The sequence below is a fragment of the Strigops habroptila genome, chromosome 2 (assembly GCF_004027225.2).
Source record: "Strigops habroptila isolate Jane chromosome 2, bStrHab1.2.pri, whole genome shotgun sequence".
In the NCBI taxonomy this organism is placed as follows: domain Eukaryota; kingdom Metazoa; phylum Chordata; class Aves; order Psittaciformes; family Psittacidae; genus Strigops; species Strigops habroptila.
The window spans coordinates 9,704,901-9,719,792 of record NC_044278.2 but is presented as its reverse complement, the minus strand read 5'-3'; the positions used below and the strand labels follow the sequence as shown (position 1 = coordinate 9,719,792).

General features: G+C 40.5%; 2 protein-coding genes and 1 long non-coding RNA gene across 6 annotated transcripts in view; 2 read left to right on the top strand and 1 right to left on the bottom strand.

Annotated features, from left to right (window-relative positions):
• KPNA1 (karyopherin subunit alpha 1) overlaps positions 1 to 4,845 on the top strand; it is a 51,451-nt gene extending 46,606 nt beyond the window's left edge. For both annotated transcript variants that reach the window (XM_030472016.1, XM_030472017.1), the window contains exons 13-14: positions 158 to 336; positions 1,825 to 4,845. In XM_030472016.1, the coding sequence (XP_030327876.1) occupies positions 158 to 336; positions 1,825 to 2,012 (367 nt within the window). In that variant the 3' untranslated portion in view covers positions 2,013 to 4,845. The remainder of the gene's footprint in view (positions 1 to 157; positions 337 to 1,824) is intronic.
• Positions 4,846 to 7,707: 2,862 nt separating this feature from the next.
• LOC115601694 lies at positions 7,708 to 14,620 on the top strand. 2 transcript variants are annotated; one of them, XR_003989454.1, is made up of 2 exons: positions 7,708 to 7,791; positions 10,793 to 14,620. It is a non-coding gene; the product is annotated as an uncharacterized LOC115601694 (long non-coding RNA). The 2 variants fall into 2 exon arrangements; XR_003989455.1 differs by having other exon boundaries at positions 7,716 to 7,791; positions 10,781 to 14,620.
• The window catches only part of FAM162A (family with sequence similarity 162 member A), a 9,092-nt gene continuing 2,390 nt past the window's right edge, over positions 8,191 to 14,892 (bottom strand). For both annotated transcript variants that reach the window (XM_030472019.1, XM_030472018.1), the window contains exons 3-5: positions 13,214 to 13,322; positions 10,212 to 10,320; positions 8,191 to 8,456 (exon numbers count right to left, since the gene is read on the bottom strand). In XM_030472019.1, the coding sequence (XP_030327879.1) occupies positions 8,361 to 8,456; positions 10,212 to 10,320; positions 13,214 to 13,322 (314 nt within the window). In that variant the 3' untranslated portion in view covers positions 8,191 to 8,360. The remainder of the gene's footprint in view (positions 8,457 to 10,211; positions 10,321 to 13,213; positions 13,323 to 14,892) is intronic.

Sequence of the window (14,892 nt, the reverse complement as noted above, 5' to 3'; positions counted from 1 at the left end):
TATTGACTAGATACAAAGAAATGTCTATGCTTTCTCCAGTCAAGTTGCTATTTTATCTGCTTGTTTTTGTTCTTAGACCTTCACGCTAAGTGTTTCAATGGCTACCCCAATTATAATTTTGCAAACAATTTACTGGGTTCCATGTGGTGTTTTTCAGGTATTTAGTAGAACTGGGATGCATCAAACCACTCTGCGACCTCCTTACAGTAATGGACTCAAAGATTGTGCAAGTAGCGCTGAATGGGCTGGAGAACATCCTGAGGCTTGGAGAACAGGAATCCAAACGCAGTGGCACTGGCATTAATCCTTACTGCGCTCTTATTGAAGAAGCATATGGTATGAGGAAAACATAGTTAGGGCAAGTCACAGGTGAAAGTGGAAGTCAGAGGTTAAAGCAGTGGTCACGAACCCATTAGAGTTTCAGCAGACCCAATTCCGTTACTTTCCTCATCGCTATTATCTGAACATTAACTGTTCTTTGATAAGTCTCCATGTGCCAAGATACTCCATCTTGTACATTATCTTGTACATTATCTGTGTGTAGATTTGAGACAGTGCGTGCAGATCTTCTTTTTTTACTTTTGACCCTGAGGGAGCCTCCGGGGTGTCATTCAGGCACTGAGATCTTCCCTTCATAGGAAATTAAAGTTCAGGCACACAGATCTATTGTTTAGGTTTCAAACCTTTCCCTGTAAGATTATGGCAGCAGCCCCAGCTTCATTGTTTGCCTTTGCTGTGCTGAGGTTCTGGCATGTATCAGCATGATTTCATCCCAGTTCTGAGGTACTGCTGCTCTTAAGGTTAGTTTCCTTGTTGATTGGCAAGTACTTTATTAAGAAAAATAAAAATGGGTTATCGAGAGCAGTACAGAAGAAGATACTATCACTGAACATGGCTTCTTGAACCCTAGGTCCCTTCATGGTTACCTTGACTTCCAGGGAAGAGTTGTATCAGAACAGGATTTTTTCTTGCCTGCTTCTAGGTGTTAACTTCCGTTTTCATGTCAGTGTTACAGAAATGTCTACAGAGTGTCAGAGAATTGTTTCCTCTAATCTTCATACATAGTAAAAGGAGCAGGCAAGAAAGCGGCTGCACTATTAGAGATTTCCAATATTAGAGATTTTCTAGAGTAGCTAAGACTTGGATTTCATTATAGCACCATTCCTAGGTATTAAAGATAGTTTAGCTTGCTGTATTCTTTTAATTTGTTTCTGACTACAAGGCCTGAGTTTGCCCGTCTGCTTATTGTGTGCCCAAAAACTGGTTGCATGAGTTTAACTGCATTGTATATACATGTAGTACAGATTAGTAATGGAGTCTCCATCCTTGGAAGTTTTGAAGATTGGCTGGACACAGCTGACTTAACCTGGTGTTGGTAGTAGCGCTGGGCTAGACTGCAGGTTGACTAGATGATTACCAGAAGTCTCTTCCAACTTGCAGCTATGTGATTCTGTAGTCATGGTTCTTGTAAACAAAGCACTGTGAACACACTTTCAGGAAACATGGTCCTAAAAGTCTCTTCAGAAAAATTCTTTGAGGTGAGGCCTTGTTCTTTACACATTCGATCTTGTCGATACTCGTTTTTTCAGTGAAAGGATAGAGACAGACAGTATGAAACACATCACACAGTTACAGGGAACTCTATAGTTTAACCTCTTTTACTTTGGTTGTGGAGGGTACAAGCTGCATAAGGACATAGAGCCACCTGCTCTTTCTGGAGGTGCGAAGAGAATTGTCATAGAACTTGATGTTCACAACAGACTGAAAATGATCACGGTCATATGCTTCCACCAAGCTGTAACTTTTATGCACTTCTCTTTGCAGGCCTGGACAAGATTGAATTCCTGCAGAGCCATGAGAATCAAGAGATTTATCAGAAGGCCTTTGATCTGATTGAGCACTACTTTGGAACAGAGGATGAAGACAGCAGCATTGCCCCACAGGTGGATCTCAGCCAGCAACAGTACATTTTCCAGCAGTGTGAGGCTCCCATGGAAGGCTTCCAGCTCTGAGGTGCCCCTGTGCTGTGTGCTCCTCTACCTAACCAATCCTGTTGTCGAGCCACAAGCCACCCGTGGAGTGATTCTCTCAATGTTTTCCATAATCCTGTTTGCGCTCATTCGCTTGCCTTGTGCACATGCTCTTACATACGTCTGGAAAACTTTTGGCTCTCCGTGGCAGGATGCCCCCTCCTTGGCAAGGGGTCACCAGAATCACCCTTCTCCTCTAGATTCTGAACCTCTCCACTGTCATCTTCGTGGAGTTGAGGCACCTTTCTATACTTTGAGATATTCCCTGCTCCTATTACAGGAAAATAATCCCTCCTCCACTAGCCCCCACTCTCCTGGCATCCAAGATAAGGCTGCCTTTCTCTTCTATTTGCTGCAGTGTGTGCCTGCAGTCCAGGGAGACATTCAGACTTTCTGAGAACGTAGCTGAATTAATTCCCCATATTCTTCCCTGGATGCCTCTTTGGATGGCTGAGAGAGATGCGTTATATCTTCACACGCAATGTATCTCCTTTGCTGTATGTGCCAGCTGGGGTTATTGGCATATAGAACATGTTACAAATAATGGAATAAGTTCTCTACCCCCTGCAACAACAAGCTGCAATGGACATGTTTTCTGGTTCTTAAAGAATACTGAACACATCTGGGCCCATCCCTTCTCAACACTTAGCTCCCAAGCTGGATTGCAGACCACTGTGGAGACTTCCCAGTTTTTTTCTCCATCCACAAAAAAAGAGCCTGCGAATAGGTCACTCTTACCACCTCCCCAGAAATGACTTTCCAAACCAGCTTCTAGAATGGAGAAACTACCCCCACTTTTGCTTGCCAGCACAGTATGATCCAGCTGGGCCTTCCTTAAAAATCAAGCCCTTTCTGACTTCATGCTCCAGAGTCTGGTCGTTGGTATTATAGTTACGGCTGAAAAATTCTTGTCTGCCTCTTTACATTTTTACACAGTGTGACTTGAACAGATTTATCTTCTGAAAAATTACCTTCTGAACACAGGAATTTGAATTTGTAAAACTTAGCACAAGGAGCGTTAGAGTTTCACGAGACAAAGAGCTTCTTCTCCAGCTCACCTGATAAAACCAGAGTCCTCCTGGTCAAGGCCCTTATTTAACAACTGAAATGACACTACGCTCAAAGGATAGTAATCTTACAGCCGGATCCACCTGGCCCTTTCAGTTTTCCCTCTTGCTGTTTACTGGACTTGAGATGAATTAGCATGGAACGCATGGTTCCTACAGGTGACATCTATAAGGCATCGCCGACTGCATGACAGCTGTCATCTGCAGCTGTAGACTGCCCTTCTGCTAGCAGCATGTACTTGGCTCTGCGACCTGCTTGGATCACAGACATCTGATGCAAAGGCCAGCCACTTCTCACTGACTTCAGCTGACATTGGCACCACGCTCTGCGTGCAACTGAAGAGATGCCACGCGATTGAAAGTGGCGGTTCCGTTTCCGTAAATGCAATGGATTGTCCAGGCCGTCCGCTCCCCCTTGCATCGGGCTGTGTACTTTCAAGCCATTTCAGATGCTTGGAACCACATTTGTCCAGTGTAAACATTTCAAAATCACCACTGACAACTGCAGTGTCGTGTACCTGTGGTAAACGTTAGTGGCAGAACTGTCTGCAAGATCCTCCTTATGACTCCTCTCAGTGACAAGCCACTGCAAAAGCAAAACCAGCCCATTGGATACAGAATGATAAAAACCTGTTAATCACTTGTCAAACTGCTGAAAGAAGATAGGCAAAGGCCTGAACATCAGCTCTGCGTGACCATTATTTAAGTACAGTCTTCAGTTCTGTCTGTGCTTCAGGATGGAGACTCTGACCTGTGTGGCTACTGCAGCAGCCACCTGCTGCTTCCCTAGCTAAGCCAGTTGGCCTCCACCTTCCCTCTCCCACTTACTTTCTCTAGTGCTGCTTTGTGCTGAAGGAACATTTAGTTTACTGCACTTGATCTGTAAATGGACTTTGATTCTTTGTAATTTTAGGGGGTTAAATTTGGTGGTTAATTTAAAAAAAAAAAAAAAAAAAAAGAGCAAAAAAACCCCTCAATGTTGCCTTTACATCACATACAAATAACTGTGTTTCTCTTTTCTTGAAGGGTGATAGAAGCACTGATTAGTAGCAAAACCTTGTTTTAGCTTTTGGATTTTTTTGTGCTGGATTTTTTTACGTGTAAATTTCCAATAACATGTCATTTCTATAAGATTTGTTTAAAATCATGTACCTCTTATTGGATGGTATAAAAATGCTACATATTTTGTAAACAAATCTGAGCAAAGTGTGTGTGCATATATTCTGTATATTCATATATGTATATTCTGTGTATATATACACTAGTGTGTATATATACATATATACACACACACGTATATATGTACACACATGCATATGTGTGTATATATATACACATATCTATATATCTATATATATATAAGTGTTTTCCAGGCTAGTGAAAACGATGTGGTGCATTGGCGTTTTCCTCCCCTGCCCCCCAAGAAAATAATGACAATTGCCTCTAAATGAGTGAATTAAAAGAGAGTCCATTGAAGCTGAATGGTGTGCCTTCCTGTGTAAGGAGCCTGGCCAGTGTTTGTTACTTTTGCTGTGGATATGTGAATTCAGAGCAGATAAGTATAAATCTTTAAACTTGGTATGTTTGTTTGAAGTGACAGGCCTGGTTGACACAGGTAATCTTGTTGTCATATATACCTAGACTGTGTAAGGCATTTGACTGGTAATGCATAATATTTTGACTGAAAACTAAAACAATACAAAAATCAACATGGCACACATTAAATGGATTAAAATGTGGCTAATTCATAGGTCTCAGTTGAATTTTAAATGCTGCTTAATTCAGTGTATTTCCATCGGGATCTTCTAGCAACCAGGTCTTGGCCTTGCTTTACTTAGCCTTATTAATAGGTTGAAAAGAAACAAAATCCACTTCTAACAAAGGTTGTAAATTCTAGGGAGAGCAGACTTGTGAATGATGAAAGGAACAGCAGTAGCTCACTGATACAGACTGATCAGAATTACTTGGTATGCCAAGGGCAAGTAACCTATTTGCATTTTAATAGAGCCAAATGTGTAGCATAACGTTACCCATCTAATAAATAACATTCAGGCCACAGGTGAAGGACCTCGTTTTGCAGAAGTGCTGCTGAAAGTGTGAGCATCATTCTACATCATCGCTGGAACACTACTTCCTAACATGTTGCTGTGTGGCTACTGTAACGCTCACAGGTACAAAAATAAATCTTTAGTGGAAGTGGGGAATTGATATTAAGTTTATAATGGCATCGGTGAAACTTTACAGGAACACTCTTGTCGTTGCTGTCAGTCAAAAAGGGGTGCTAAGAAATTGGGAACAGCAAGGACTGTAAAAAGGTGGCAAGTTCTGTTCATATGGAGAAACGAGGCACTCTTAAACTGACACAAGGGTTATGTCCCCTGCTAGAAACATTGAAACCAGTATTTGCTTTCCTAAAGGATGTGCTGGCTGCTCAAACAGGAACTCTAACGCCTCTAGCTTCCACTTTGTGAAGGTCCCACTGTGTTCTGAATTTTGTGTGTAAGTAGGAGGCAGCGTGGTCTTGTGTGTACAGGGTAGGCCAGGGAGCTGCTGGAGTTCTTGTATTCTTCTCTCCCCAAGTCAAAGGGGAGCCCTGTTTTAAGGGCTTAGTATGTTCCTCTCCATCAGGCACTGTTAAAAGGGTGTAGGCTAAAACTATGAGTTAAATCAGGCGATACGAGGTGTATTAAGAAGTGTTCCAGATAGCTAGACTGGCTGCACAGGCCAGAAGCGTGTGCTGGTTTTTAAACCATTGTCTGTTTAGAAGTGCTTTCTTGGAAGCCATCACACTAGTAAAGAGGTGGTTTCTTTCATTGCCTCTCTGAGAACGATTTACATCATTTTTCTAGTACCCAACTACTTGCAAAGAAAATACTGCAGTGGCTGGGAGTGAGCTGGAGACAGCAGGAAGTCCAATGGCTCAGGCTGTTATTTGAGCCTCTGCAGCATACGTGGAAGCTGAAAGAAAACACAAAGGTATGCGGTGATGCACAGTCTTTATAGTAGATACCGAAATGGTGGAGATACCAGAGTTGCTAGAAGGGAAGGATATATGACTTCTCCACAGAGCTTTTGTCAAACCACTGGACTGGAGTTCCAATTTTTGAGTAAACAGCATAAAGTTTAGAGGAATTTAAGTAAAATGAAAGCCTGGTGCCCACTGCTGCTCTGAGGTGTTGCTTTCTAAGAGGTATTTTACATAATTCTTATTTGAAATACTTTACCAGCTGGATGAGTCCAAACAGTTCTATTTCCAAAAGCAGATGAGGTACCTACCAGTTCTGCTTAGAGAGTACACTGGCAGGTGCTTTTGAGATGGATAGTTTTGAGATGCATGGTTTTAAGCTCTGCCATCACCAAGCCTAAATCAAATCACAGGTTTCACTCCAAGGTAGCCTGAAATACTGTCTGAAGTGCATGTGCTTTTTGGTCTCATTTAGTACATACATGAGCACAGGCACACAATATGGGAAGATATATTTGGTTCCCACCTGTGTGCCTACTGCTGTAGCAAAAAGAACCAGAGCTCTCGTGGAAGATCTGTTCACATACCTGCAGTGGAATTAAGTGTGACTTGCATTCAGTGCTAAATGAGCAGACAAACCTCTGAAAGCCTGCTCTGCTTGAGGCAATTGCCTTACAGAGAACCTGATGACAGGTTCTACATGGCATCACCTGAAGGTTGTAACTTCTGTGGTGGAATGACTGCACAGCTTGTTTGAGTAGTTGCCTCTTGTCAGTGTGAGTGGTACCCAGAAAAGCAATTCATAGAAAGATGGACTGCAGCAGGTATTTTCTAATTCTAGAACAAGTGAAGGGCAAAGTACTAGGGAGAACTGCATTATTGCTTCTCTTTTCCAGGTGTAAAGACAAGATTTATCCTGCGTTTTTGTAGGGCTTTTAATTTATTTAGCAATAGTGCTAATTTTCAGTAGTACAACAACAACAAAAAAAAAGGCAACCCAAAAAACCAGGATCAGGAGAAGGTTTCAAGAAAAATAATCTGCCTCCCACTATCCAGAAGTTCACAAACTCAATCTTTCAAACTGATACAAATGCCTCTTCTGTTTCTGGGGTCCCCACAACCAGTTAGCAGGCAGTCCTGGGAAATAACATAGTTTAAAGCAGCCTCGATGCTTCCAATCTACATTTCCCTGCAAATGAACTGAAAGGAGGAAGAAAAATACTGTCTCCAGTTGCTGCAGGCTGTTGAGCATGAACAGTGTGTGGCTCTTGGGAGTTGCTTGTTGCAGATATTGCTGGGTCTGCTGCTTCCAGAACTTGAGGCAGATGATCTTTAAGTGGGCTACTATGAAAGCACAGATCATGATTTAGAGGGGAAAAAATGCAAATAAATCTAAATGAGGTTTGGCAAAAAACTGCTTTGCAGCAGAGAGCAGGAGTGCCTGACTGACTTTCTCATACTCATGTGCCTCTGAATAGTAAATCTGATAGCACTGGTTGAAGCTGTTGCTCCGTATTCCTAAAAAATAGTTATCTCTGTTGCCTTTGCTTGGACATTCTCCCTCGCTACCAGCTCTGGTGTAAAAGGTTGTCATCTGTAACACACTGGTTCTCTGGAATGCCATTTCACTATCAATCTCCCTCCTCTTTTTATCAAAGGAAGCAGTTCTTCACAAAAAGTAATCCTTCACTTAAACAAATGCAGCCTGAATATACTGGACCTAGAGCAGGTAAGCAGACTTTCTAATAACTTATGGTCATTTTGATGATGTTGATGCAGGTCATACAATTCTTGACTAAAGGGCTTCCCAAATAATTGTTCTCTCTTGCACAAAGAGGAACACATGGAATATTTGAAGCACCCAGTAACAGTATAGAATATATCTAGCACTATTCTTCCTCAGGGCACCTGAAATAGGGAGTCAGAGTTGATGACTGCCCACTGAAGGTTATTTCATTTTTACAAGTATGGATGCACAAGTGGAAACCGAACGGGCTGTCCTTTTCTGTCCCAGTTATCTTCTCATAAGTGGTAAGAGTGCACAGCACATGTGGGAAACAACTAACTGTCCAGTTTGTTCACTTGTCCTGTCCCACTAACCATGAAGAAGAGAGTTTGGAGGCAATGGGAGGTTGTTAGGAAAAGTATTTCTGCTTTTAATGAGTACAGGATAATGTATGCATTTTCTTGAACATGAGAGTACAGAACTAACATACACAAACGATATGACTATATTCTTCCAGTGCCAAGAGGGACTCGGCTTTTCTTCCCCAGTACATGGTCTCTTCATTTCCTCCTCTAAGGTTTAGCAGATGTGCTCTGAGCAGCTTCCTCTCTCCATTGTGCTTTCTTTTCCAAGTTTACGCTTGTAAGAGTTTCATGCCTTTTTACAGCCTACAACATAATGACAAAGCAAGAGCAGGTATCACCTGAAGGACCACAGATAGGAAACTTGAATCAACAGTTCACACAATATCTGTCCTATCCTTTTCAAGGCACAGTTCAGCTTTAATGCCAGGTGAGAAAGGGTTAAAATAAAATATCCAGAGACTGTTTTGGCTTAAACTCATTACTTCTCTAGGAATAAATTAAGCTCTTTTGTTAAGGCACTAGAATATATATGGTCAGTATTTAATACTAATCCCTGGCCTTCAGAAGTCAGAGGTACTGGAAACAAATAAAAAATGAAACATAATAGATTCCTGCTGCTGTGAAAACAAGGATCCCAGAGCAGCTGTCCTCCTCTCTTTCCGGTGTTTGCATTCATACTACCCCAGTATAAGAGGAAAATATTCTGGGAATTGTCAGTGTTCAGTCTCTTATGGTAAAAAACCTTTCCACTGTTTTCGTTTCAGAGCGTTGCATCCTTTTCACTTTGATAGGCAAATGCTGACAGAAGTGTCATCTGACACTTCAGTAGCTCACAGTGCTGGGTTTGAGAGGCTTCTTGCTAGTTTTAAGGTTTCTCTATAGCACTTGGTAGTCTATAGAAAGAAAATCAACATTGTCATCAGAACTGCCTCAGAGAAAGGCAGCACACAACTAAGGTTCTGCCCATGTTGATGCTTTAAGTTGAGGGGTTTCTGCTTTCAGTCATGTGTAAAATAATGTAGTGGACTCTGTTAATGTTACCACTGTGCTTTTTATCCAAAGTAACTTGACAATAAGATGCACAGATTATATTCACATTCCTTGACTTGAATTCTAATGCTACTGAGAAGCTTTAGCTTGGCTTCAGTGCACAAAAAACGTTCCTTGCTTCTTTACAGAAATACCTTAAAGGTAATAGTTCACCAACTGTGTTGAAAAACACATAAACTTAAAGCATGACTAGCCTTTGCTGCACGTGGAATCTTAGCCTTTATACTCACTCTCTTCATATGATGCAAATTAAATCACAGACCTAGTTCTGCCACATGTTGAACTTGGATACCTTGCCAGATTCTGTGCAAGTGAAGGATTTGGGACCTTTTCTATGAAGCTTTTTCTAAAGCACCTACAGTATTTGGGAGCTTTTCTATGAAGGAGTGTTCCAATTCAACAAACATTAACAATCTGAGAAAACTTGTTCCATCCACACTAAAGTAAAACTATTTTCTGATGCAATTAAAGGGCACAGAATTACTGACCATCTCTTCACTGTTTAAAAATACTTCTGAGAGTTCTCATGTCTGTCTGTGGAGAAACATACTCATTTGCTATTTCCATTGTATTGATTCTACGAGTGTTGCAGTGTGTAGGCAGGCATTTGTAATAGGTCCATACAGTCACTGTATGGACCTCACTGGCCCAAGGAGCATTTACCTGCCCACCAGATCCTCACAACAGAAGGTGCTCTTTCCTTTTGACCTCTTGCAGCCCATCAGGAAAATCAAGGAGTTAAAACAGCACAAGCACTGAGAAAAACAGACTCTCTTTTTCCCTCCCTTTAAAGGAAGCATATGCAGTCTTAGCAGTGACATCATCCTTTTGTGACTTGGGACTTAATCGATGAGGGTCACTTCTGGGGAACGGGGAGGACTTAGTTTTGCTCAGTGATAGAATTAAACCAACAAACCCCAAACCAAAACAGTGCTAACAATCCATAGGGGAAACTGAGGAGTTTATGTAAAGGCTGATTTGCACTCACCAGCCAAAAATTGTGCTTACCTGCTTCCCTCTAATCACCATGATTATGCATCCCACTATTGTCAAGGCAATCATCACATAGCTGAATTTCACACGCAGTGTGGTCTTTGCTGCTCTGATTGTATCAATCCTCAAGAAATAAAAGAACAGACTCACTCATTACCAGAGACACAAATAAGTCCTTTGGCTAATGGTTATTTGTTAAGAGACAATATTGCTTTGCATTGCAGCCAAGTGATGTGGAAAAGGAGAAAGGCTGCAGTATTTAAGTATGCATATTCACTATGGAGAGGACAGGAAAGAGAGAGGGATGGTTTTACTATATGATGTTTTTCTCAATGTTAGGTCCCTCTCTGCTCACTACCACATTCCAGGATCAGCAAAGCCAGCGAGCACTGCACCCGTATTAGGACTGTGCTGTATTTAACATTGTAAAACATGCATTTTCCCTCAATAGCAGAAGCAGGGTAAAAAACATTTGTCAGCAGGAATAAAATACAGTGTTTAGCAGTTGGAGCATCTTAGGCAGGGGGAGGCATTATCACAGCTTAATAAGCCTGAGCTTCAGAATGGTTTTATTTATGATGTAGTCTGTTTTCCAGCAAGAAGGCTTCCTCCACTACAGGATTTGATACTACTACAGATACACACTGGCTGCCAAATGAAACACTCCTGAGAAATGGAATAGGACTTGGGAAAAGACCAGGGGTTACCACTTCCCTCCTGCTAGAATAAAGAGTCTGAAGGTAATGTGTTTTCCTAAGGAACTAAGGAGGCATGGAGGACTGAAAGCCTTCCAACAGCAGCTTTGGATTCCTTTAAATCTTTTTATTTCAGGGGGATTAATAGCCACACCACTAGCTATACTACTACTTTGGGAAACCTGTTGCCTAGTCTGCTTTTTAAAAACCAGAAACCTTCCACAAGAAGAGTTTCAGTTATTAAAGCCTTCAAATGTACATGTGATGAGTTAAAAAAATCAGTTAAGTTGGGTTAAACTCTAAAGATAATTTTACCCAAATGGTGGCTCAGTTACAGCAAATTTAAAGTTCCTCTTAGAAATACCAATGCAAGAAGGGCCAATGAAGCATAAAGCTTTTAGATGTGCTCTCCACAATAACCAAAGACCTATACCTTATATATTTAATTCTCCTTGCAGAGTTTAGAGCAGTTGACTCCCTTCTCAAGGAGGTCTAATGTTCTCACTGATTAAATTTAGCATACTGTGAAATTACAGATGAGTAGAAAAGCATCAACATAATGTGATAAAAGAATAAATGCATCAAACTAGGTAACTATCCACCAAAACTAACATGAGTGAATATGGAATATTTTACATTTTGACCCTTATACTTGAAGGAAAAAAGCTACTGAAGGATCCATGATAGTTTAACATGGTAAATCACAGAGAACCTGAGAACTGGAGAGAGTTTTGTTCTTGTTTTTGAAGAGGAGAGCAAGAATGATTTGATCATTGCTCCAAAGTACTGATACAAGATTTCTGATGACAGGGAACATGAGCATCTACCATGAAACTTAAATTAAATTTAAGTTAAATTTAGCTTCTGTGCTGATTTTTGCTAATAATCTGCCATGAACAAATCAGGAACAGGATGCAATGAAGCTGAAATGCGCAGAAGTAGGATTTAAAAGCTTTCTTAGTTACTTTTTGAAGTACCTTAGATGTGTTAGAATATACAAGAGGAAAAGGTAGTTATCTGAACACAATTTGCATTTTAAATCAATTCAGTGGCTAAGGTTAACATTTGTTTAATAAACGAGTTATTTCTTGCAAGATTCCCAAGTTCTATCACAAGCCTTTACAATCCACCCTTAGCTCAGAATGGGAAAGAAAGCTTTTGTGCTTTTCTAGTTCTCAGTTGTCTCCTCAGCTTTGGCTGAACTATTTGCCTAAAGGAAAACAAGAATTCCCTATGCACTCGCAAAAATGGTCAGCTTTTATCAGAAGTTGGTTTGTCCTTTCAAGAAGCCATTGAAAGGACTTTCAATCACTCTGTTTTCTTAAAAACCCTCATAACAAGTCTTTGGTGGGAAAAACCAGATGAACAGGCAATAGAATAAGTTGTAGTAATTTATGCCTTTATGTATTTCAAATGTAATTGTAAGAAAAGTGACTCAATACAAAATGGAAGGATTCATTTTTAACAATATTTATCCATTGTGATACACTTACAAAAAAACTTGGACATATGGGTAGATTTTCAATTCCTATACGGTGCATCCAAACAAATAGAGTATCTTTAGAGGGCAGCTGTGCTGTTTGCTTCCCCAAGTAGTAGAAGATTTACTGTATATTTAAAAGCATTACAAGCATGTTTTAAAAGGTAACTGTACTACCACCAGGAATACTTTTTAAACTACTAATTGCCCGTTGTTAAGTTTGATCTTCATTTTAGATAGGCAGACTAGAGCATCCAGGTTTATTTTCTACTTCTCACACAGGGCAAAGCATTGACACAGCTCCACCAGCAACAGAGAAATTTTGACTATACATATTTTTTTGTTAGGGAGCCTTTCCACTGTTTGTTAGTTTAAATTCCAAGAGTGAACAAAGCTGGCCCATGCACTCTAGATGTTCATTAATAAAGATTTTAAACGAATTTCAGTTATTTTATAGCTATATCATGAAAGCTTTGCACAAGGGGAGACTGACGTATGAAGAAAAACACTAGAAAAACCTCACTAATGTTTGCAAAAAGCTTTTTGGATTGGGAGAGAAGAGTAAGAATTTGCTGATTGTGATGTTCTTCTAGTGAAACAAGTGATAAATGCTGGTCATACTTTCAAGAAAAAAAGAAATCAAAAGGGATAGATTATCTCAGCACTACAGAATTGCTCAGGTCACCTCATGTACAAGACAATAAACCAAACACAGCAGTGTAAGATTTTTCAGCTGTGAAAACCCATTCCATTTAAGAATAAGTTTTATTGTAGAGTTGCATTCAAGTAACTTATTCCTGCATGGACAATGTCTCTTTTACAGCTTCAAAACTGGCACTTACGAGACAGTCTCTGGTATATCCTCTGGTTTTTTGAAATGGCCTGCCCACAACAAAAATCTTTTGTCCCAGTCTGTAGGCTTGTGTCCAGGCACCCTCAAAGTAGACCGACCTAAAAGAACCCCAACAAAACGCACAAACAGAAACAAAACACCACTAAAACCAACAGTCAGAGAAGCTGAGTTGCCACAGCTGCAATGAAACCAGTTAGGGTGAGCAACGCAGAAGTTTGACTGCTAGAGTTGGTTAGGGAACAAGAAGTATATCAGAGTCAGATTAACAAACCTGTACACAGGGATTAAACTGAGGCCATGTAAGGAAAGCCAAATCTTGCCCAAGACTTCAGTATTTGTATCTTTAAATTTGCAGAACTTGCTCCAACACCTAAGCTGCCTAAGTTGCTGTGATAGTATAGTTTTCCTATTACATTAGTTTAAAAAAATTAGAATAAACCAAATGGAACTGCTACAGAAAAGCAGATATGCTGCACTATTACATCACAGAATGTTAACTTTTCCAGGCAGTGTAAGATCTTATCTTATCTGGAGGCATAAACAAACAGATAACCATAAGCAGAGATTAGACCCTTAATTTTCAGCTCAGTTTTTCAAACTCCACATACATAAATACTCATAATAGCGGAAAGTTTCCATGCATAACATGCCATTAAAATCTAGCAAACAAAGTGCAAAGATGGACAGCTTTTTTATTAAACAGTGGGAGGTATCCTGAATGGATGTGTGCTGCCTCGTGGCTTCATGAATTATCTAAGAAGTGCAGTGCATACAGTTTGCTGACAGCACTGAGTTATTCAGAAAGAAGAGTGCTACGTGCAAAGAGCTGCAGGGCTTCAGAATCCCAAGTCAATGAGATGGCCAGTGAAAGCCCATGTGTGTAAACAGGAAGCAATTCCAGTTGACACACAAAGGACAGACTCTTAACCTAACCATTATTGCTGAGGAGCGAGTCCTCAGGGTTTCATAGAGTTTGTAGCATAATATTCAGTAAAATTCAGTAAGCACGTAAAGTACAGATCCCTCATCTCGGAAACAGTTGAAATAGAACTGGCACAAAGAAAACTGGGAAGGACCACAGGTAGGGAATGGCTACCATGCAAGAAACTGTATCATAGAATGAGACTGTTTGACTTGGAAAAGCTGTAATTGAAGCTCCCTTCAGCACAACAGAGGGCACCAGAATCTTAAGTGACATTAACAGCGTGGGTTATAACAACCAGGACCTGTTTTGGAAGGGGTACTGAATAAAGGAACTTCGGGTTCAAAACCACATCGGGTTCAAAAAACAAATACATGATTCTATGTGTTTTCTCACAGCATGGTTCAGCTGAGGAATTCCTTCTCAGAGAATGTGGATGCTAAAAGTACATCTTGCTTAAGAAGACTGGGCAAATTTATGAAGGAAAAAAAAATGCACTAAGGACCATTAAACACAAAAATGCCACCTCTGGGACACTAGTCCAGGGTTGAAACACTATGTCTACCCTCTTCCTATAGTCCTCCTTAGATCCTTGCTATTGCTCACTGTTCCTGTTAGTCTTCACAAAAATGCAAGTGACCTCCTTTACTGGCCACTACTGGAGACACCACACTGCTAAGGAGACCTTTGGTTTTACCCAGTACAGTTGCATTATGTTTTTAACATAGAAAAATGCAAAATGCTTC